Source organism: Bombina bombina, chromosome 5 (genome assembly GCF_027579735.1).
Source record: "Bombina bombina isolate aBomBom1 chromosome 5, aBomBom1.pri, whole genome shotgun sequence".
In the NCBI taxonomy this organism is placed as follows: Eukaryota; Metazoa; Chordata; class Amphibia; order Anura; family Bombinatoridae; genus Bombina; species Bombina bombina.
The window spans coordinates 252,422,064-252,447,372 of record NC_069503.1 but is presented as its reverse complement, the minus strand read 5'-3'; the positions used below and the strand labels follow the sequence as shown (position 1 = coordinate 252,447,372).

The 25,309-nt window shown below is 35.6% G+C and overlaps 1 protein-coding gene across 1 annotated transcript in view; it reads left to right on the top strand.

Moving 5' to 3' along the window:
* ARMC3 (armadillo repeat containing 3) overlaps positions 1–24,744 on the top strand; it is a 126,926-nt gene extending 102,182 nt beyond the window's left edge. Inside the window, exons 19-21 of the mRNA XM_053715698.1 lie at positions 7,444–7,650; positions 13,066–13,222; positions 24,254–24,744. Coding sequence (XP_053571673.1) covers positions 7,444–7,650; positions 13,066–13,222; positions 24,254–24,463 — 574 coding nt within the window. The 3' untranslated portion in view covers positions 24,464–24,744. The remainder of the gene's footprint in view (positions 1–7,443; positions 7,651–13,065; positions 13,223–24,253) is intronic.
* The last annotated feature ends 565 nt before the right edge of the window (positions 24,745–25,309 follow it).

The window sequence follows — 25,309 nt, the reverse complement described above, 5'->3', positions numbered from 1 at the left end:
CTGCAGACACATTGTCCAGAGATATCAACAACAAATACCGAGGCCTATACTACAGTGGGTGCACCCAAAATATTTGTCAGTTTAATACCAACTGATGCATGGGGTCATTGGCAGTTATTGGCTGCATAGGCAACAACTCTTAAGTTTCAATTACATAATTAATGAGGAAATAGATCTCACATCTAATACAAAGAGAATAATACCAGGATTATACAGAATACTAATCTGCTTTCATTTCCTGTCTTCTGAATCTTTACTTTCATCAGAGAAGAGTAATCAAAATGACTCAGCTCACAGCTTCTCTAATACTTTCTACATTTCCTAAAGTCATGAGAGAAAAATCTATCTTTCCGAAAGCTTTCTCTGGAATCGGTGATGCCTAAAGAGATATTAAAGTGGATAGAGAGTGAGAATACTGAATGTGCAGGGGGCTATATTTTGTACACACATAGCAATCAAGCAGCAAAGAAGAAATGAGGCCAACATAGAAAAAAAGATGCAATACTATAAGTATTATGAAGCACAATGGGGCAAGAAGAACACTTGGTCCAACAGACATAAGATTCTGGTCTGCAGTCTGGATAATGTTTTTAATCATATGCCTTCATAATTAAGCACAGCAAGGTGGTCTTTTAATAACACAGTAATTCCAGAATATCAGAATGGAGAGGACATGCCATCACATTCTCATGATTAGTCTGTTAATCATAGAAATTGTCAAAACCTTGCATGTCCCTGTACCTGTTTTTAGACTTTTTTTTTCTCCTTGCATTTAGACATTGCTTTCAGATCTTTTTTCTACCCATACAAAACTTATAGGGCTAGATTACAAGTTGCGCGTTAACGTGTGCTATAAGAATATCATGAGCAATTTTTTGTGTGCGTATTACCAGTTGAAACTAGGGAGCCGAATTATCAAGCTCCGAATGGTGCTTGATGCCCCTGTTTCCGCGTGAGCCTTCAGGCTAGCTGGAAACAGCAGTTATGAAGCAGCGGTCTTAAGACTGCTGCTCCATAACTGGTCCGCTGCCTCTGAGGCTGCAGTCTGCAATCCACCCGATCCTATACGATCGGGCTGATTGACACCCTCTGCTCTTGGCCGATTGGCCGCAAATCTGCAGGGGGCGGCATTGCACAAGTAGTTCTGGTGAATTGTTTGTGCAATGTTAAATGCCGACAGAGTATGCTGTCGGCATTCATCGAGGTCTGTTGGACATGATACGCTACATTGTATCATGTTGGACAGACATTGATAAATTGGCCCCTAAATGTGTTCGCTCAAGCGCAATCTAATAAAACATGTGTCGGGTTATTGCAACTGAAGACCTTGCATAAAGGGCTAGGGTTAAAATAAAAGTTGCACCAAACGCAACATAAATACTTTAAAATAAAGAGTTACACTAATCAGGGGCGGCACTACCATTGGTGCAGCATGTGCAGTAGCACCAGAGCCCAAGGGCTGGGGGGGGGGGGCAAAGCAGTCAGTCTATAAATAGGGTTGTGCAGAATGTGTACAATCATAATACAGGTGAACCTTTCATTAGTGCATGTTTTTCCCTACCTTTAAGTCACAATCTTCTCTGCCTATATATTTAGTTTGTTTGATTTGTGTGTTCTTAAATGCAAATAATAGTTTATATTTATTTAAAACAAAAAATATTACCTTTTTGATTACAGTACTGTCTTTCTGAGGGTACTGTGTATACAAAAGTTTTAGAAATTTAGGCTAGATTTATATGCTGTATTATATGTTGCATAAATGACATAAGCTATTATTTAGATTTGGTTCCATCCCCAAAATTTCAAATATATATGGATATATATTTAATAATAAAAAATAACATTTTTTCTTTGTGAAGAAAATAGGAATGTAAAATAAGCGCAACAAACTTCGGGTTTCACAATGTAGGTCTAACACAGTGTTGGATTAATGCACATGAAAACATAGTTATCTTATTGAAATATTAAAAAATATTAATGAGAAATATTAAAAAATATTATAGATAGTGTAAAAAAAATCTAAAGAATATTTTACATTCTTATGTTCTTCACATAGAAACCCCCCCCAATAATTTCTATTAATAAATATATATATATACTGTATATATATATATATATATATGATAATGTTAACATAAGTATATATCAAATCATATATATATATATATATATATATATATATATATATATATATATATATATATATATATATATATATATATAGGAATAGATATATAGGTATATACAGATATACAGTACCAATCCCCAAATCCAGAATTCCAAAATCCAAACCTATTCTGACATCCAAACTTTTTAATTCATATGTAAGTACTCAATTTTCTCTGACTGTGTCTTTGGTTTGTTTTTTTGTGATTTAAAATGCAAATACATTTATTTAAAACAAGAAATATTATCTTTCTGATTACAGTACTGTACTATCTTTCTGAGAGTACAATGTATACAAAAGTATTATGTTATAAATGTACCTTTAGGTTGCTGTATAATGACATGCAAATATTGCCTAAATTACCTAAGAAGTTGTTTACACGTGGGGCCTGATATTCAAAAGCTTGTCGGCATGGAGAGAAATCAAGCTAAATCTTTGGGATTTTTTTTTTAGACTTTATAGTGTAATGTAGGTGTCTCTCCTTCACATCAAGAACCCTCAATAGTGAGATAAACATCTTCAAATTAAAATTTCTGTTTCTAACATTTTTTAGGGACCTCTCTGTACTGTTGAGATGTCATCTGACCTGAGCGGTGAGCTTTTGAATATCAGGCCACGGTACCATCCACTCTCCAAACTGTCACATTTTACAGATGCAAAAATTCCAAAATCCAAACTATTCCGAAATCCAAACCTTTTCTGGTCCCAAGCAGTTTGGATAAAGGGGTTTCTACCTGTATATAGAAATATGTATTTAACATAAAATACAATTTCCTGTATGTGGAGAACATTGTAATGTGAAATATTAATAACTCCTGTCAGGTTAGTGGGTTAGCGACAATTGCTAGTTTTTTTTTTCTGCGCTCTACATTAAAGTCTATAGAAAGAAAAAATCAACGTGGTCACAATTCCTGAGGTTATCGCGCGTCTGGTTTCGCTCTTGCGCAAAAGTTTTACTTTCAACCTGTAATACACATGCTAACTCTGCGTGTAAAAAATCTTACTTCTAGCAAAGTTTAGACTCGAGCGGGATCGCTAAATAGCACGCAAATGGTAATCTAGCCCATATTGTTTATATTTGAGAAATTTGGTAAAAATAGTAGCTACCTACACATAAGCTTTGGAAAGCTATTACATTCTAGTGTGCATGTTCCAAAAATAAAAGAAAGCTTCAGGAGAACGATGTAGATGGATTTTTAATTAAAAAAGTTTTTTTTTATTATAAATAGCTCATAAAATTAAAAATGGCTTTTGTATAGAGGCAGTTATTACTCTTACAAATAATTTGTTTGTAATAAATAAAGGGGTGCACTTTAAATGGATACGATAAAGATTTTATTGGAGGCCTTAGAAAAATTATATTAAATACTAAATACATTTTATAAGCATAGTATTAAAGTTATTACCCAGCTCCCTCTAGTCATAGGTGCAGCCATGTTGCAAAATCTAGCTTTCACTGCATTCCATTGCTAATATGTTTGCATATGATTAGCAACTGTAATATAGGTTCCAAAATGGCAGCACACATAATTAGAGGGTAGCGCACAAACTGTATTTAGTTTTTAATGTCCCTCTAATATATTAATATATAACTCAATATCCTTAACAAAATAGTAAGAAAAGAAAAATATGGAAAAAATATTAGGTAATGTGTAAAAGTTACCATACAAATGTACTTCTATGGTTTGTAAAAACCTTCCATTATATTTGCATTACCACTGTGTTCAGGGCCGGATTGGCCTACCAGGATACCAGGAGATTTCCCGGTGGGCTGCAGCAGTTGGGGCTGGAACTCAATTTAAAGGGGGATTAATGGATGAAATTGGGTTGTAGGGTGCCTTTATAAAATCAATCTGGCATTTTTATTTAATACAAAGTAATACAATTTAATTCTGGGGAAGGGGTATCCCTGTAATCCCCTTTGAGAAAAATGGGGCATGTGCATTCTACCTACTCAATGGAAAATAGGGCTGCTCTTCATATTTTTCCAGGGCTGCTTTTTATTCCCAGTCCGGCCCTGACTGTGTTATCTCTCTGGTTACTATAGTTACTGGTCAGCACTATAGAACCTCTTGGAACTTTATGAATAAATAATAATAATAATTAATATGCTTCTAAAAAAATAACATAAACAAAAAGTTACAATAACACAGTGTAATAATTCCACTTTATATTTATTCCAAGTAGCCTATGACTGAGATTAAATGTAGAAACTCAGCTTGTATGTAACTTGATCTAATCAGCACACTTTACATGTTTGCAATATTTATCTCAGAGACAAGGAAAACGGTGTCAGGAAAGACAAAATAAAATAAATTAAAATAGAGAAGGGGGATTAATTTAGAAGAAGTATGGAATGGAGAAAATCAGCAAGGGACATGAAAAGAATTATGTGTGTCTAGTTTTTGTGAGCAAAATATTCACAGTGGATAGAACAGTCAGCACATACTGTTTCTGTGTAATATTAACCTGTTCTTGTCAGACCAACATATCTTGTCTTGCTTGGTACTGCTTTACAAGTCAACAACAGACTTTTCTAAGGTACTGACAAAATGTATCATGGTTTTAGCACTGAGTATTCCCAGTGCTCCAACAATCTCTCTTACAATTTGAGTTTTCAACATACACAGCATCATAAGAGCATTTGAACTCAATCTTTATGTCACTGAAGCACAGTTACTGTGTTTTCCTATGAGCCACCCAAGACCCTGAAGCATATTTAACATGGCCAAGTGTTCTCCTGGCAGATGTTTTTGCTTTTTACTAATTAATAGAAAACATGTGCAATGTAAAATCACTTACGGTTTTCTAGAGCATTCAGCAATCACTTAGTGAAAGACATATGTGCCATAGGTTGTGTCTGACTGTGTTTTTTCATAAATTAATGAATGTCTAATGTGAATCAGATGTGCATTCTAACAGCTTGGCTGGATGTGATGAAATCCAGGAATTCATTGTAACACATTTGTTTTTATAATTCAGTGAATCATAATACACTGACAGCTCCTATTTATAGAAAATATCCTTAATTCCCTTGAGAAGATAATGATACTTTGCAAAATATTTTTGAATTATTTTTTTTCAGAAATAAATCTGTTTGCTTTAACAACAGTTCCCCCCCCCCCTAAATTTATTATGAATCCGAATGACAAAGAAATGCAATTTACCGTAAAAATAATGTATATTAAAATACTGGTGTTTTTTTCTGTTTTGTTAAAATTGAAAATAAAATATAAATTTTTATTATTTCATATTTAATTAAAACATTACAAACTACATTCAATTTTATGTTTTCACAAACATTATTTTTACCAGTCAATATTTTTTTTTTTTTTATAACCTAGTTAAGGAAATGTTCAACTACACTCTAAAATTAAAATTATTGAAATAAATTAAAGGGACACTGAACCCAATTTTTTTTCTTTTGTAATTCAGAAAGAGCATGCAATTTTAAGCAACTTTCTAATTTACTCCTATTATCAATTTTTCTTCGTTCTCTTGCTATCATTATTTGAAAAAGAAGGCATCTAAGCTTTTTTTTTGGTTTGAGTACTCTGGACAGCACTTTTTTATTGGTGGATGAATTTATCCACCAATCAGCAAGGACAACCCAGGTTGTTCACCAAAAATGGGCCGGCATCTAAACTGACATTCTTGCATTTCAAATAAAGATGCCAAGAGAATGAAGACAATTTGATAATAGGAGTAAATTAGAAAGTTGCTTAAAATTTCATTCTCAATCTGAATCACGAAAGAAAAATTTTGGGTACAGTGTCCCTTTAAAGTTTTAAAAACATAGCTTGCTGTCACTCTCCCACCTACAAGTCTCTAAGGACAATGAACTTATATATAAATATAAAAATGTGTGTGTGTGTGTGTGTGTGTGTGTGTATATATATATATATATATATATATAAAACACACAGAGAAAACCCAGCACTCACTTACAAGCTCTCAGCTAAGATTTAAAAGCAAAAATGGAAAGGTTAGTCACCGCATCTGGCCAAATGGGACAAGCTCAGGTACCACGTCAAGGTCCTCTCCAATACCTGAGACCCTAAAACAGCCACACAATGCAAGCTTTCAAATCCAAACAAACTGACAACAAGGGAAGGGTGCACAGGAATATGTAACCACCCTAGACATATACAAAACACGGAAGGGAACTGCACTCTCATACCGGACCGGGTACACATCCCATGACCCTGCAACATGCTCAGCCCTGGGTGCCACTGGCACTCACAGGAAGCTGTGCTGTCCCCAGAGCCACAAGCAGTTAACCCCAGACAGGTCTGGGTGCAAGAACCATAGGGAAAATTACAAAACAAATTAATACAACACACAGAGAAAACCCAGCACTCACTTACAAGCTCTCAGCTAAGATTTAAAAGCAAAAATGGAAAGGTTAGTCACCGCATCTGGCCAAATGGGACAAGCTCAGGTACCACGTCAAGGTCCTCTCCAATACGTGTGTGTGTGTATATATATATATATATATATATATATATATATATATACCGCTTTTGTATCTTTTCAACAGCTGTATCATGCATTTGAGAAAGGGGGTGTAATGCTCCCGAAACGTCATGCATTTTTAATGTGATTCATTAAATGTTAAGCTTTACTTTTTAAGTGAGTGCCTTTTTTCTTCCTGCTTATTTATATATATATATATATATATATATATATATATATATATATATATATATATATATATATACTGTATATATATATATATATATATATATATATATATATATATATATCTGTATACATATATTTATAGATGGATAGATAAATATCTTAGTACTAGCGGTATGTGTATATTTTATTTTATTATCAACAAATATGGCTGATTGTAAAAATAAATCCATATAGTTTATTAAATGACATACAAAATGAAAAATAAAGTGCATACATGTGTACAATTAAAATTACACAGCCATGAGTAGCCATGTCTTATAATAACAATTTCTTGGATAGATTGGTAGGAAAACTATATATTTTTTAGATTTTTCCTTAAGCACATATTAGTAAATAATGTTAATTTGTAACATGTTTTAATGCATCTGATTTTTAAGGAACTACTATGTAGATATTTTTGCTAAACTAACAATCAAGACATTTCAAAATTGCCTAAATTAAGATATTCTATTTTTTTTTAAACAAAAATTTCTTTTGAGTTAGGATTAATTTTGTGAAAAACACAAAAAATAATAACAATCCACAAATATTTTTTAAATTGATTTTAACTATGATAATATTGCAAATTTCAGCAGAGGGAAATCTAAGTCAAAAAAAGATGAAGAGAAACCAAAGGGAGAAGAGGAGATTCAACAACCTAATATAGAAGCAGAAATTACAATAGAAAAGCAGCAATGGCTCCTACCATTTGACCAGGATTTAAACAGTTATATTTCTGAGGCTTCCAAAACAATATTACCTTTGTTACAGATTAAAGAGCAAGTCGTGTCTCTTGCACAGTAAGTTACATATACGCTCATTATAATTATATGATTCTCATGTGTAAAAATATGCTGCTTGTAAATGCACACAATAGCACAGATTCCTAAACCTCTCATGCTGTGGAGGTGTGAACAAGATTCAGTAAAGCATGTCTTGTCCCATTGGACATTGTATGTTGTTCCATGTGAACCGTAAATCTTTTAAAATCTATCATGTTTTAAAAAATTGGTGAATATTATAGTTTTTCCCTGAGGACCTTTTAAATTGGTCACACCTGCTTGCTGATTTTACTGACCACAAAGCTAACAATTTAAGTCAAGATTATGCTAAAATGAACTAATATTAATGTTTGTTGAACAAATTATCATTAAATCAATTTAAGATAAATTGTGTGCAATTAATGTGTGCTTTTGATAGCTTAAGTAATAAAATAAAACGTTTTACATAGTATTACGCTTTCCCCACCTGGATACTTCATAATTCCACCTGGCTAGCAAAATTGTCTGTGGAGAACACTGGAATAACCTTATTTTTTTTTGTCAGGATTTTGGAGGCTCGTCCCTACCAGCCAGTACAGCAACTGTATTAATTGTCCCTTTTAGGCATTGAGCAATAGATACTTCAGTACTGGCTGTGTATAAACATGCATTTTCCTCTGTTTGCTTTAACCATTTTGGCACCTAATAAACTTTTCTCCAACATAGGTGTGTCCGGTCCACGGCGTCATCCTTACTTGTGGGATATTCTCCTCCCCAACAGGAAATGGCAAAGAGCCCAGCAAAGCTGGCCATATAGTCCCTCCTAGGCTCCGCCTACCCCAGTCATTCTCTTTGCCATTGCACAGGCAACATCTCCACGGAGATGGCTTAGAGTTTTTTGGTGTTTAAATGTAGTTTTTGTTCTTCAATCAAGAGTTTGTTATTTTAAAATAGTGCTGGTATGTACTATTTACTCTGAAACAGAAAAGAGATGAAGATTTCTGTTTGTAAGAGGAAAATGATTTTAGCAACCGTTACTAAAATCGATAGCTGTTTCCACACAGGACTGTTGAGATGAAGTAACTTCAGTTGGGGGAAACAGTGGGCAGACTTTGCTGCTTGAGGTATGACACATTTCTAACAAGACTCGGTAATGCTGGAAGCTGTCATTTTCCCTATGGGAACCGGTAAGCCATTTTCTTAGTTTAAGTAAAAGAATAAAGGGCTTCATTAGGGCTTTAAAAACTGGTAGACATTTTTCTGGGCTAAAACGATTACTTTACTAAGTATATTTGGCAGATTATTACTTTTAATAGTTGTTAAATCTTGGGGATTGTTTTAATAAAAACGGCAGGCACTGTATTGGACACCTTTTTCACTGGGGGCCTTTTCTAGTCATAGACAGAGCCTCATTTTCGCGCCTCTAATGCGCAGTTGTTTTTGGAAAGCATGGCATGCAGATGCATGTGTGAGGAGCTAAGAACCACTGAAAAAGCTTATAGAAGGCATCATTTGGTATCGTATTCCCCTCTGGGCTTGGTTGGGTCTCAGCAAAGCAGATACCTGGGACTGTATAGGGGTTAAATGTAAAAACGGCTCCGGTTCCGTTATTTTAAGGGTTAAAGCTTTCAAATTTGGTGTGCAATTCTTTTAAGGCTTTAAGTTACTGTGGTGAAATTTTGGTGAATTTTGAACAATTCCTTCATACTTTTTCACATATTCAGTAATAAAGTGTGTTCAGTTTAAAATTTAAAGGGACAGTAACGGTTTTATTGTAAAACGTTTTTTTGTGCTTTGTTGACAAGTTTAAGCCTGTTTAACATGTCTGAACCATCAGATAACGATGTTCTATATGTATGAAAGCCAATGTGTCTCCCCATTTAAATATATGTGATATATTTGTGTCATAATGTCCAAACAAAGTAGGGATAATAATGCCATAGATATGATATTGCCCAAGATGATTCCTCTAATGAGGGGAGTAAGCATGGTACTGCATCATCCCCTTCTGTGTCTACACCAGTTTTGCCCACACAAGAGGCCCCTAGTACATCTAGTGTGCCAATACTTATTACCATACAACAATTAATGGCTGTAATGGATAATTCTATTGCATGCATTTTTTCCAAAATGCCTACTTATCAGAGAAAGCGTGATTGCTCTGTTTTAAACACTGAAGAGCAAGAGGACGCTGATGATATCTGTTCTGACATACCCTCACACCTATCTGAAGGGGCCAGGAGGGAGGTTTTGTCTGAGGGAGAAATTTCAGATTCAGGGAAAATTTCTCAACAAGCAGAACCTGATATTGTAACTTTTTAATTTAAATTACAACATCTCCACGCACTACTTAAGGAGGTATTATCTACTCTGGATGATTGTGACAATTTGGTCATTCCAGAGAAATTAGGTAAGATGGACAAGTTCCTAGAGGTTCCGGTGCCCCCCGATGTTTTTCCTATACCCAAGCGGGTGGCGGACATAGTAAATAAGGAGTGGGAAAGGCCCGGCTTACCTTTTGTCCTCCCCCTATATTTAAGAAATTATTTCCTATAGTCGACCCCAGAAAGGACTTATAGCATACAGTCCCCAAGGTCGAGGGGGCGGTTTCTACTCTAAACAAACGCACTTCTATTCCTATAGAAGATAGTTGTGCTTTCAAGATCCTATGGATTAAAGGTTAGAGGGTTTGCTTAAAAAGATACTCTTATTCAGGCTAGAAAGCCTGTAACTAGAAAAATTTACCATAATATATGGAAAAAATATATCTGTTGGTGTGAATTTAAAGGATTCCCATGGAACAAGATAAAAATTCCTAAGATTCTTTCCTTTCTACAAGAAGGTTTGGAGAAAGGATTTTCTGCGAGTTCTCTGAAGGGACAGATCTCTGCTTTATCTGTTTTACTTCACAAAAGGCTGGCAGCTGTGCCAGACGTTTAAGCGTTTGTTCAGGCTCTGGTTAGAATCAAGCCTGTTTACAGACCTTTGACTCTTCCCTGGAGTCTTAATCTAGTTCTTTCAGTTCTTCAAGGGGTTCCGTTTGAACCCTTACATTCCGTAGATATTAAGTTATTATCTTGGAAAGTTTTGTTTTAGGTTGCAATTTCTTCCGCTAGAAGAGTTTCTGAGTTATCTGCTCTGCAGTGTTCTCCGCCCTATCTGGTCCATGCAGATAAGGTGGTTTTACGTACTGAGCCTGGTTTTCTTCCGAAGGTTGTTTCCAACAAAAATATTAACCAGGAGATAGTTGTACCTTCTTTGTGTCCGAATCCAGTTTCATAGAAGGAACGTTTGTTACACAATTTGGACGTTGTCCGTGCTCTAAAATTCTATTTAGAGGCTACTGAAGATTTTAGACAAACATCTTCTTTGTTTGTTGTTTATTCTGGTTAAAGGAGAGGTAAAAAAGCAACTTCTACCTCTCTTTCCTTTTGGTTTAAAAGCATCATCAGATTGGCTTTTGAGACTGCCGGACGGCAGCCTCCTGAAAGTATCACAGCTCACTCCACTAGGGCTGTGGCTTCCACATGGGCCTTCAAGAATGAGGTTCCTGTTGACCAAATTTTTTAAATTATATACTTTTGCTTCTTCGGAGGCTATTTTTGGGAGAAAGGTTTTGCAAGCCGTGGTGCCTTCCGTTTGGGTGACCTGATTTGCTCCCTCCCTTCATCCGTGTCCTAAAGCTTTGGTATTGGTTCCCACAAGTAAGGATGACGCCGTGGACCGGACACACCTATGTTGGAGAAAACAGAATTTATGCTTACCTGATAAATTACTTTCTCCAACGGTGTGTCCGGTCCATGGCCCGCCCTGGTTTTTTAATCAGGTCTGATGAATTATTTTCTCTAACTACAGTCACCACGTTACCATATGGTTTCTCCTATATATATTTCCTCCTGTCCGTCGGTCGAATGACTGGGGTAGGCGGAGCCTAGGAGGGACTATATGGCCAGCTTTGCTGGGCTCTTTGCCATTTCCTGTTGGGGAGGAGAATATCCCACAAGTAAGGATGACGCCGTGGACCGGACACACCGTTGGAGAAAGTAATTTATCAGGTAAGCATAAATTCTGTTATTTATTATGTACCTGCTTTATATTAAAATGAACTAGATAAAATCAGTTTTAGTCTGAATTGCTTGAGAAAATGTTATATCAATTTCCCCATATTCTAGATAGAAAGATGTAAGAAAAATGTACTGCTAAAATACCAAACATATATTCTAAGGGCTAGATGATATAAACTTCGCCAGATCAAACCTAGTTTTTCTCGCTGACTTTCACTGGACTGCCCTGGTTAAATAATTGTAAAAAAGGGACAGTTCCTGCTCGTGGCAAGATGGCTCCTATTGAATGGAGTAATGGAGCTCGCTGGATAGGAACACTTCGCTCCTTAGACCAAAGTTAGCAGTGAGCACTTTAAAATTAAATCCTGCAGCCAATATAAATCACATTACGCTGCTTTCTGAGTATAGCATCTTACATTCGCCTATATTTTCATATGCATGCGTTTTTCTATTAGGGTATTCATTTTGTTTTGAGAAAAGCTTGCCACCTTTTAATTGTGAGATCTGCAGTGCGAATTACGCTGGGATTAGAGAGACATTTTCATATACGCCCATGGAACGCCCATGTTCAGCCCATTTTACGAAAAAAACAACAATTACGCTTTACCTTTTGTATTTATAAGTACAAATTTCAGTGTGATTTTTGCACATCCAGTGAACTTAAATTATGATTTACGCTGTTCATATTTATTCCTGTGTAAATTACATACAAATTTTACTTTTTTGTTTTAATATACGATTTTTGGCAAAGAATTTTACTATTTTTGATGCACCTTAACAATACAATTTTTCCCTGCTTATTTTTGTGTGAATGGTTCAAATGTTTGTTTCGTATGATGTTTAAAATATGAATTTCACTTCCTGTTAAATTATTAAAATGTTATAGAAACAGATAGTCAGAAAAGTGTGAGGATAATTTTACTCTAAATAATAGTTATATGTAGATTTTAAAGCAGAAAAATGGCTATTTTCATAACCACCAAAAATACAGTTAGGGCAATCAAGATGCCAAAGCTCTTAATTCTGAAGGTTATGCATTGACACATTTTAAGATTAGCAAACTCTTCACTTTTGATCCTAAAATTGAGCATATATCCCCTCTGCTTCTAAACTGCATAATCATTATGTTTGTTTAATCTCTGCCGTTTTTAAACTAAAATTGATTTCATCTTAAGCTTTTATGTAGGCTTTTAATCTTACATAAAATGCAATTGAACAGACAAGATGTCTAAATGACTGCATACATTTCCATTTTAATTCATTTAATGAGCTGAGTATAATTGCAGCAATCACTCAATGGCAGTTTGCAAATAGCTACTTTTGTTTTTCAATGATACTTCAAAAATGTCACAAACATCTGAAAAACGATCGATCTGTTAATTTTTTTAAGGTTTGTTGGAGAGAAGATGGGTGGTCCAGTTAAACAACTCCATGAATTTGACTGGGAGCTGCACATAAGTGAACTGAAATTCAAACTGCAGAGAAATGTAATACCAATAGGCAAAATCAAGAAAGGGACCTTCTATCACAGAGCGTTACTCTTTAAGGTTGGTTCTAGCAATACTCAAAACATATTTATAAAAATGTGAACATATTATTATTGTATGAAAGCTATCACTTGCATTTTATAAATTGTTCAAAAAATATACTGAATGATCAATTATATAATGTTTCATAATGAGTGAAAAAAAATCACTTCACTTAAAGGGATATGAAACCCAAATTCTTTCATTTATGATTCAGACAGAGCATACAATTTTAAACAACTTTCTAATTTACTCCTATTATTAATTTTTATTCATTCTCTTGGTATCGTTATTTGAAAGGCTGGAATGTAAGCTTAGGAGCATGCCCATTTTTGGCACAGCACTCTGGGTAGCGCTTGTTGATTTATGGCTACATTAAGACACCAATCAGCAAGCGCTACCCAGGTGCTGAACCAAAAATGTGCCGGCTCCTAAGTTTACATTCTTACTTTTTCAAATAAAGATACCAAGAGAACAAAGAGACATTGATAATAGTAGTAAATTAGAAAGTTGCTTAAAATTGCATGCTCTGTCTGAATCATGAAAGTTTAATTTTGAATAGACTATCCCTTTAATCCTCTTCTAAATGTGAATGTGTATAGTCTTCTTTGCTAACTGTGCTCCATTTTTATTTTTTTTCTGTTCTTATTATACTACTTAATGCTAAGTACTACACATTGTGTTGTTCTTCATAATTTAATAGAAAAAAGTTTTTTTTAATTAAACCCAGAGTGTCAAAAGCTCCAATAAGGAACTTATTTATTTTAATATAAATATTTTTTCTTTCAAGGAATTTAGAAATTTTATTGTTAATGTTATGAACTTCCTCATTCAAAGATATATTACTCCTTTAGTAGAATATACACCAATCTCATACATCTAACAACAAAAGTTATTACAGACACCAATTTCTTTTGACTAAAATCATACCAATATTGTTAGATTTTTTTCACAAAAAGTAGAATGTCCTGCTGAGACGCACCTGACAGAAATGAATAAGGAGAAAGAAATACAATAGTATAATTATTAGGCCAAATAGCTCTTACTTTTTACCACAGGGAACTTATAGGGTAAAATGTAATTTGTAATATTAACCATATACTGAAATCTATAAAAAAAAAAATCATTCTCACTGCAAACTCAGTTTAAATTTTATGACAGTAAAGTTATCTTACAGGTAGTAATAAACTGCTACTTCTTCAAACAGTACCATGATAAAAGTAAAAAAAATCACTGTAGTTGTTTCCAGATTTTGTTTCAAGAGGAACTACTGAACACAAAAAATAAAATTGTATGATTAATGTTTTTGTGACACCTATTGATTTTACCCAGACATATATTAACTGCACTTCACCTCTCAACTATTTCATGTTATGTGCTTTTTTTCCCCCGCACCTTTTAAATACCGCTGGTATTTAGAGTTCACAGAATGGCTGCGTTAGGCTCCAAAAAAGGAGCGTAGAGCATAATTTACCGCCACTGCAACTCTCAATACCAGCGGTGCTTACGGACGCGGCCAGCTTCAAAAACGTGCTCGTGCACGATTCCCCCATAGGAAACAATGGGGCAGTTTGAGCTGAAAAAAAACCTAACACCTGCAAAAAAGCAGCGTTCAGCTCCTAACGCAGCCCCATTGTTTCCTATGGGGAAACACTTCCTAAGTCTGCACCTAACACCCTAACATGTACCCCGAGTCTAAACACCCCTAACCTTACACTTATTAACCCCTATTCTGCCGCCGCCGCTATCGCTGACCCCTGCATATTTTTTTAACCCCTAATCTGCCGCTCCGTACACCGCCGCAACCTACGTTATAGCTATGTACCCCTAATCTGCTGCCCCTAACCCCCGCCGACCCATATATTATATTTATTAACCCCTAATCTGCCCCCCACAACGTCGCCGCCAGCTACCTGCAATAATTAACCCCTAATCTGCCGACCGGACCTCACCGCTACTATAATAAAGTTATTAACCCCTAATCCGCCTCACTCCTGCCTCAATAACCCTATAATAAATAGTATTAACCCCTAATCTGCCCTCCCTAACATCGCCGACACCTAACTTCAATTATTAACCCCTAATCTGCCGACCGGACCTCACCGCTACTCTAATAAATGTATTAACCCCTAAAGCAAAGTCTAACCCTAACACTAACACCCCCCTAAATTAAATATAATTTAAATCTAATGAAATAAATTAACTCTTATTAAATAAATTATTCCTATTTAAAGCTAAATACTTACCTGTAAAATAAACCCTAATATAGCTACAATATAACGAATAATTATATTGTAGCTATTTTAGGATTAATATTTATTTTACAGGCAACTTTGTAATTATTTTAACCAGGTACAATAGCTATTAAATAGTTAATAACTATTTAATAGCTACCTAGTTAAAATAATTACAAAATTACCTGTAAAATAAATCCTAACCTAAGTTACAATTAAACCTAACACTACACAATCAATAAATTACTTAAATAAATTACCTACAATTACCTACAATTAAACCTAACACTACACTATCAATAAATTAATTAAATACAATACCTACAAATAAATACAATTAAATAAACTAACTAAAGTACAAAAAATAAAAAAGAACTAAGTTACAAAAAATAAAAAAATATTTACAAACATTAGAAAAATATTACAACAATTTTAAACTAATTACACCTACTCTAAGCCCCCTAATAAAATAACAAAGCCCCCCAAAATAAAAAAATGCCCTACCCTATTCTAAAATTAAAATAGAAAAGCTCTTTTACCTTACCAGCCCTTAAAAGGGCCCTTTGCGGGGCATGCCCCAAAGAATTCAGCTCTTTTGCCTGTAAAAAAAACATACAATACCCCCCCCAACATTACAACCCACCACCCACATACCCCTAATCTAACCCAAACCCCCCTTAAATAAACCTAACACTAAGCCCCTGAAGATCTCCCTACCTTGTCTTCACCACACCGGGTTCACCGATCGATCCAGAAGAGCCTCCGAAGTCTTCATCCAAGCCCAAGCGGGGGCTGAAGAGTGACGTCCATGCTCCGGCTGAAGTCTTGATCCAAGCGGCGGCTGAAGAACTCCATCTTCGGGAAGAAGTCTTCATCCTATCCGGGCAGAAGAGTAGATCCGGACCGGCAAACATCTTCATCCAAGCCGCATCTTCTATGTTCTTCCATCCGATGACGACCGGCTCCATCTTGAAGACCTCCAGCGCGGATCCATGCTCTTCTTCCGACGTCCTAAAACAGAATGAAGGTTCCTTTAAGGGACGTCATCCAAGATGGCGTCCCTCGAATTCCGATTGGCTGATAGGATTCTATCAGCCAATCGGAATTAAGGTAGGAAAATTCTGATTGGCTGATGGAATCAGCCAATCAGATTCAAGTTCAATCCGATTGGCTGATTGGATCAGCCAATCAGATTGAGCTCACATTCTATTGGCTGTTCCGATCTTCAGGGGCTTAGTGTTAGGTTTATTTAAGGGGGGTTTGGGTTAGATTAGGGGTATGTGGGTGGTGGGTTGTAATGTTGGGGGGGGGTATTGTATGTTTTTTTTACAGGCAAAAGAGCTGATTTCTTTGGGGCATGCCCCGCAAAGGGCCCTTTTAAGGGCTGGTAAGGTAAAAGAGCTTTTCTATTTTAATTTTAGAATAGGGTAGGGCATTTTTTTATTTTGGGGGTCTTTGTTATTTTATTAAGGGGCTTAGAGTAGGTGTAATTAGCTTAAAATTGTTGTAATATTTTTCTAATGTTTGTAAATATTTTTTTATTTTTTGTAACTTAGTTCTTTATTTTTTGTACTTTAGTTAGTTTATTTAATTGTATTTATTTGTAGGTATTGCATTTAATTAATTTATTAATAGTGTAGTGTTAGGATTAATTGTAATTTAGGTTAGGATTTATTTTACAGGTAATTTTGTAATTATTTTAACTAGGTAGCTATTAAATAGTTATTAACTATTTAATAGCTATTGTACCTGGTTAAAATAAATACAAAGTTGTAACAATGTAATTATTATTTATATTGTAGCTATATTAGGGTTTATTTTACAGGTAAGTATTTAGCTTTAAATAGGAATAATTTATTTAATAAGAGTTAATTTATTTCGTTAGATTTAAATTATATTTAACTTAGGTGGGTGTTAGTGTTAGGGTTAAACTTAGCTTTAGGGGTTAATACATTTATTAGAGTAGCGGTGAGGTCCGGTCGGCAGATTAGGGGTTAATTATTGTAGGTAGCTGGCGGCGACGTTGTGGGCAGCAGATTAGGGGTACATAAGTATAACGTAGGTGGCGGCGGTGTGCGGTCGGCAGATTAGGGGTTAATAATTGTAGGTAGGTGGAGGCGACGTTGGGGGCGGCAGATTAGGGGTTAATAAATATAATATAGGGGTCGGCGGTGTTAGGGGCAGCAGATTAGGGGTTCATAGGGATAACGTAGGTGGCTGCGGTGTGCGGTCGGCAGATTAGGGGTTAAAAAATTTTAATAGAGTGGCGGCGATGTGGGGGGATCTCGGTTTAGGGGTGCATAGGTAGTTTATGGGTGTTAGTGTACTGTAGAGCACAGTAGTTAAGAGTTTTATGAACCGGCGTTAGCCCAAAAAGCTCTTAACTCCTGGTTTTTTTCTGCGGCTGGAGTCTTGTCGTTAGATTTCTAACGCTCACTTCAGCCAAGACTCTAAATACCGGCGTTAGAAAGATCCCATTGAAAAGATAGGATACGCAAATGGCGTAGGGGGATCTGCGGTATGGAAAAGTCGCGGCTGCAAAGTGAGCGTTAGACCCTTTCTTGACTGACTCCAAATACCAGCGGGCGGTAAAAACCAGCGTTAGGAGCCTCTAACGCTGGTTTTGACGGCTACCGCAGAACTCTAAATCTAGGCGTAAGTAAACCTGTCAACAACTATCTATCCGCAACATTAACATTTAATGAAGTTATGTGTGCTGTAGTAGATGTAATTATGGCATCTTTTAAAATATAGAAGTTTCAAGTGCTTCTGTGTTATTAGCATCTTTTTCTTTGGCATTTAAATCTATAAAAAGCACAGGTGTTTGAATTAGTTAACCTGTGCCATTTACATATTTAATTAATCCCATAGAATACAATTAATAAAACTTTAGTAGTCTTTTTGTGAGTTTGTCACACAGCTACGTGGAAGTAAAGTATACATGGCCAATGAAAGAGTAAAATATGGAGACTGATTGATTAGTATGTGAGCAGTTGATACTTCCATATTTTTCCTTTTTAGTGATTCATATTCCTTTTTTAAATAACATTTGTAAAACATCCAAACACTTGACTGCCGTTGAACCATCTGATGATCAGATTTTATTTTTGAACATGTCTGATTGCTATATTTTTTGTTTTTATTAAACAAGGGCATGTATTAAAATGTGAAATGGGCATGCACAAAACCTGAATCATTTAAACAAAATACGAAATGTGTAAATTCAAGACATGCCATGTGAAACAGGCCAAAATGGATTTTCAAAAAGGTAATGGGTTGAATCAGATAAATCCCAAAAACATGAAAAAAACATATGAAAATGGTTTCCAATGGATTGGAATAACAATGGTAAGGGGTCTTAATTCAAAGCCATTTGAAAGCCAATCTGAGTTTTCTGGTAAATGGGACTGGCCTCAAATTTGAAAACAATGTGAAATTCCATATGCAGCCAATTGACAGATCTTTTAGCTTGCTGGAATAGACCCCATGATTCGAATTTCGAATTCAAATTCAATATTTTATGATTGTGTTTCATTTTCTACTTTTGGTTCACAGTCGATTTGTTCCACCTTCACAGTGCATCATAGCACCTCATAGCAATTGGGTGTCTAATCCTCGCTCACTTTAAACTTGTTTCATCGCCTGTGCTTAGAGAAGCAATTCATGCACTGAAAATCATCAATGCTTAATTGTTTGATCTATGGGAGTATGCTCAAGTTGGCTACAGTCTTTATTAACACTGTTGTGCCTTACAGACAAGAAAATTCCTGTAGTATATTTGGATAGCACCATCTAAAAGTAAAATCAAGCCCCAAATTCAAATTACACTATATGGCCAAATACATGTGGACTCTTGACTATCACACTTATATGAGCTTATTGAGCATACCATTCTAAAACCATGGGCATTAATACCAAAGTGCCCCCCCCCCCCCCCAAAGTTATAGGAGACTTTCCACAAGATTTTGGAGTTTGTGAGAATTTCTGCCATTCAGCCAAAAGAGCATTTGTGAGGTTAGGCACTTATCTTAGACAATACGGTCTGGCTCACAATTGTTGTTCCATTTCATACCAAAGGTGTTCAATGTGGCTCTGTGCAGGCCACTGGAGTTTCTCCACAACAAACTTGTCAAACCATGTCTTCATGGACCTTTCTTTGTTCACAGGGGCACAGTCATGCTGGAACAGGAATAGACATTCCCCAAACTGTTGCCATAAAGTTGGAAGCAATTGTCTAAAATGTCTTTGTATACTGTAGCATTAAAATGACCTTTCATTGCAACCACAAGGCCTAAACCAAACCCTAAAAAACAGCGCCAGACCGTTATCTCGTGCTGCTAATATCCATAACCATACAAGCACCCTCCCTCTGATTAACTAACATGGGTCTTATCTAAATTTGCTAGAAAATGTCATTTTACAACTTTGACCTTACACTACTGTTTGTTAAATCCCTGCAAAAGGGTTAAACACACAGTAGAAGTGCTACCCGGGACCTGTAGAGCACTTATGGTCCTCAGTGGAACCTGCCCCTGATCCAAGCAGCATCGCTAGTTAAACATCTTAGTTCTGTGATAAGCACTGCTTATTGGATTACCAGAAGTGCTCTGAGTTTTCTGAGTAGCACTTCTACTCTGTGTTTAACACCTTTGCAGGGGTTAAACACACAGAATGTGTAGGTCCGATAGTCTTAAAATTACGTGCTATAACAAATTATGGCATGACTTTTTTTCAACTATTATGGCCCATTAAGCTTAATAGCATTCTCACAGGAAGTGCCCACTTAGGGATCAGTTTATTTAGCTTATGTTTGACTAATACAGATGAGAACTGTGCTCTAGAAAATTAGTCTGACCCCACCCAAAAAGCAGCTCACCTCTGAATTACCACTTAATAAATCCAATAGCACACTTTGACCTTGTGAGTCTTTTTTATTGAAAGCAAATCCTTGGCATCTGAATTGCCCTATAACCAAATATATGGTGGTCAGAAATGATCTACCCTTTTTCTATCATTCTATCAAACCTTATGCTGTGCTTATGGCAAAACTAGCACAGCGCCTTCTGTACAGATGTACTTTAAAAAATATTTATTTTGACCCTTTCCAACTTGAGAAATCCTATGTATCATAATTCATTGTTTTTTTTATCATCTATAGACTGTTACTGACAGTCTCTCTTTACACATCATTACTTTTGCTCATTTCTTGGCATCAAGGTTACAGTGTAAAACTCGAAAATAGACATGACAGCCTTAATGATCTGCTGTATTTATCAGAATTGTGTTTAGAAAGTTAAATGATAAAGTATACACAAGGTTTGTTTTAACATTTCTAAAAACAAATTACACTTGAATTCAGAGCTTCACAATAGTCATTGAGTTCTTTTTAAACTGTGTTTTTTTTTACTAATATTTGAATATGTTTTTGCCTATAGCAATAGGAGTTTTGCTTTTTTTACTATTTAGTTAAGTATACATTATGATTTTAGCATGTGTAAAATAAACCACTGCTAATTTTACATTACATATTTTCTTATATAATTTAATGATTTTATTGTATTCAGGTTTTATTATGAAGCATCATTTTTCCTTCTCCGTTCTATCTCAATATTAACATGATTTGTGGCATATTAATAAGGGTGGCAGAATAATGGTTACATTTTAGTTTAACAAACAGTTTTATCAGGCATGTTATTGGCTCTTAATAAGTGTGTAGCACTGTTCACCTATTAATTGCTATTCAAAGTGAAGTTTGGACAATATAAGACTACAAGTCCCATAATGCAAAGTATTAATTAACTATCCCAGCCACAAAAGATTTTTACTCTTTGTATGTATGTGAAGAAGTGATCTTTCTTGGGTCACATTTGATCTGGAGAGATTATGTAAGATGTCTCATCAGTACAGGGTGATCCCTTGAAGAAATGTAGAAAATAAAATTTTAGCTTCAGAGCCAGGGGTGGACTGATCAGCTGGGCAAATAGGACCTGGACTGAGGTTCCAGCCTGCAGGGGGGGGAGCACAAATGTCATCTCCATGGCTCCTGGTATGCTGCTTAAGCTGGGGCTGACAACTTCCCTATCAGTAACTAAGCAGTTAAGTGTGGGTTTAGTGGGGGCCTTTGTCCCAGAGGCCCTGGATGTGGGGTTTGGTGCTCCGGGGCCTTAGAGTAGGGGGGCCCTGTTGGGGATCTGTTGCTGTGAGGGCCATGGAGTGTATGATCTGGCCCTGGAGGTTGAGGGCCCTGTCTCTGGCACTTGACATTGGAGGTCCTGGCCCTGGAGGTTGGGGGCCTGGTGGGGGCAGGGAGGCTACTATGTTTATTTGCATACATTTTGAAAAGATTTGGGCCCTGATTGGTCTAAGTCTGCTCCTGTTCAGAGCTGTTTATTCTCCTTAGCAGAGTTGTGGGTGTGAAGGAGAGGCACATATATACTCAGCACCCAGCTCTGGTGGCATCTTTTACACCAAGACAGCAGGACCAATGTACAGAAATATTAAAAACAAAAAAAAAACATTTTGTACTATGCTATAAAGAGTAGAAGTTTAGAATATAGTAAAGTTATCACTTTCACGCGGACTGAATAATATATTTGAAAATTACACATTATCAATTAACACCACCTAACTATATCCACTCTGATTGCCCCTAAAAACATGATTACAATATAATCATATTGTCCGAGCCTGAATCTGATTGACTTACCCGACTGACTCTAAGGGCCAGGAGGACATTTATAATACAGAACATTGCAATCAGGCTTATTTAAACTATATAATGATGTTTTAGCGCAGAACTTTGCTATACTAAAATAATTTAACCTTCATTGCAAGGTCTATTTTACTGTGTCTGTGCATGTAATTCTCAATGTTAAAGTAACTGTATAGTCAAAATTAAACATTCCTGATTGAGATAGGGCATGCAGTTTTAAACAACTTTCTAATTCACTTTTATCATCAAATTTGCTTTGTTTTCTTTGTATTTTTAGTTGAAAGCTAAACCTAGGTAGGCTCATGTGCTAATTTTAAGCCCTTTAAGGCCACCTCTTATCTAACTGCATTTGACAGTTTTTCACAGATAGAGGTTGTTAGTTTATGTGTGCCATATAGATAACATTGTGCTCACGCCCGTGAAGTTAGTTATGAGAGGGCACTGATTGGCTAAAATGTAAGTCTGTAAAAAAAACTGAAATAAGGGGCAGTCTGCAAAGGCTTAGATACAAGGTAATCACAGAGGTAAAAGTATCTAATATAACAGTGTTGACTATGCACAGCTGGGGAATGGGTAATAAAGGGATTATTTATCTTTTTAAACAATAAAAATTCTGGAGTAGACTGTCCCTTTAATCACTTATGTTTCCCAGAAAACACTTTAAAAGTCTGTTATAGCATTATCTAAAGTCTATCATCTTTTGAACAAGATCATATGTGCTGTAATGCACTATTGAGTCCCAATTAGAACAAACATTTTGGGCTCGATTTATCAAGCCGTTCGCCCCCCCTACGACTGCAGGTTCTCACAAGAAACCGCTGCTTCCCTAACCTCTTGTCCACCTCTTAGGTGGAGAATTTAAATCTCCCCAGTTTCGTCTGACCAGGTAGATTGACAACTCCTGCTGGCATATGATTGGCTGCCGCGGCCATGGGGCAGTGTTGCACTCTTGTGCAATGCTGAATTCCGGCAGTGGATTGCAAGCTGCCACAGGCGAGCTCGGGCATACTGGGGCGAATATGTACGCCCCTGTCCGCCCTAGCTTGATAAATCAAGCCCTTTATATTAGAAATTCTCTTCTGAACATGTTTTCTTTTTCCTTTTAAAAGATACTGCATCTTTGAAAGAAAGTGTGAAAATATGGCACAAATGAAAAAAATCATTTTTTAAAATCAAACCGTTAGTTTTTAGTATTTCATGACTTCATAAGGCTAAATGGTTACTGCATGAGTGTAGGTTATTGGTAATTATCACTTCTCAATTAAGAAATGCTAATTTAAAAATAAAACAATGTACTGAATAAGCCAAATAGGAATTTGTATTGCTTGGGTCCTGCTGATGAGACACAACATGTATATCAGATGCTGTGAATATGAGTGCAGATGCTAAAGTAGTCTCCATCTGCCAATATAGAACATCAAAAAATGTTGCAGCTGTAACACATGGGAGACTGCTAGCTTATTTACATATAGATAAGTGACATAAATGATATTAACACTGTTTGTGTTAAATTGCCTTGTTTGACAGATAGATCATCTTTAATATGTCGAGCATACTCAGTCAAAATAATGAATACATAGCTAGGAAAAATACATAATTATTACAGTGCAGAAGTAATATGAATGCCTCCCTTTCCTAGTCATATTTATATGGAAGCTCTGGTTATCTGTTTTTTCACATTACAAAAACTTAAAGCCATCTGTTCATGTCAGTAACACTGATGTCACATGACTATGCGTCACATGCTCTACTCATGGGGAAGCGAGAAGGAACGAAGCATAAATAAAGCTGAGACGCTCACTAGATGTGACAGAAAACATGCTCTAATCATCATTTTATATCATGGGCTGATTATTTTCTCTAAGAAAGACGTTTTACCAAGGATCGCAAGACTGAACATTTTGTGGTATTTTCAAGCCAAGAATCAAGTGTGAGGTTTGCAGACTAATAAGAAAAAGCGTAAAAAGCATTTGACAGATTTGCTGTTAAACTGTGTTTAACAAAAAAAAAGGGATATTTGCCATGCACTATATTAGCATAACATTTAAACCAATTGATGAATTTTCACTAAATAAATGATGCACTAATATTTTCTCTTTTTTATAGGTTATTGCAGATAGGTTTGGCATTGGGTGTTGCCTAATCCGAGGAGATTATAACCGGGCTTGGAACATAGTGAAACTAGTAGATGAATTAGCACATGAAGGTACTAGGGTCACTCGCTGTCCTGAAACTTATGTTGTCGACTTAATGTATGAACCAGGTCGCCTGCTGAAGCCTGGAAGTATAGATGCAGATTACTATCAACATATCTAATACTAACAATTGTAGATTTGTCGGATACAATGCTGTTTATATTTCTTATTACTTAGCTATTTATATATGAAAATAATAAATCTAAATGCTGTAGTGTTTTTATTGTTGGCCAAAGTGTAATTAATTTGTTGCCTAACCGTTATTAGACAAGCCAGTAAAATAAACAAAGTGAATACTATGCACTCTCTTCAATTAAATATGTTATACTGATGAAAACAGTAAATACAATTTAAATTCCATAAACTATATAATTTATCTAATAAACTCATTTTAATATTTTATTCTACTGTTCTTAATGGTGTTTACATGCTTATTAATATTTAATTGTATAGTTTGTTTATATATAGTAAAATAAAACTACACATTGACCTTGTAAATGTAATTACAATTATTAATACAATTTCAGTTTTATCCGTGCATTTTGTATTACAATTGGTTTATAATTAGATTAAATGGAACAATGGGTATAGAATAATTAACAATTAATGTTGAAAGAAATGTTGCACAGTATTCTATAAATCTTTCACATATTAAGTATGGAGGAATAAAGAAATTTATATCTAAAAATAACTCTGTATCAATCTCGGTCATATGGTATCTGTTTATTATGGCAAAAAAATCCCTGTATATAGAATAGTATTTCAATAAAATGGAAGTGTTTACCTTTGAAAGTCAGGTGGCAAACAATCTTCACAAGAACTGCACTGGTATAAAATGGCTTTTGATGCTACTGTTCCTTAATGTGCAGTATCAGTCCTTTAGATATTTAACACTGATTGCAGCTGGGTTATTCTTGCAACTAAGATCTTTGGTGTTTCTTACTACATCACTGGTTGCCCCGGCTAA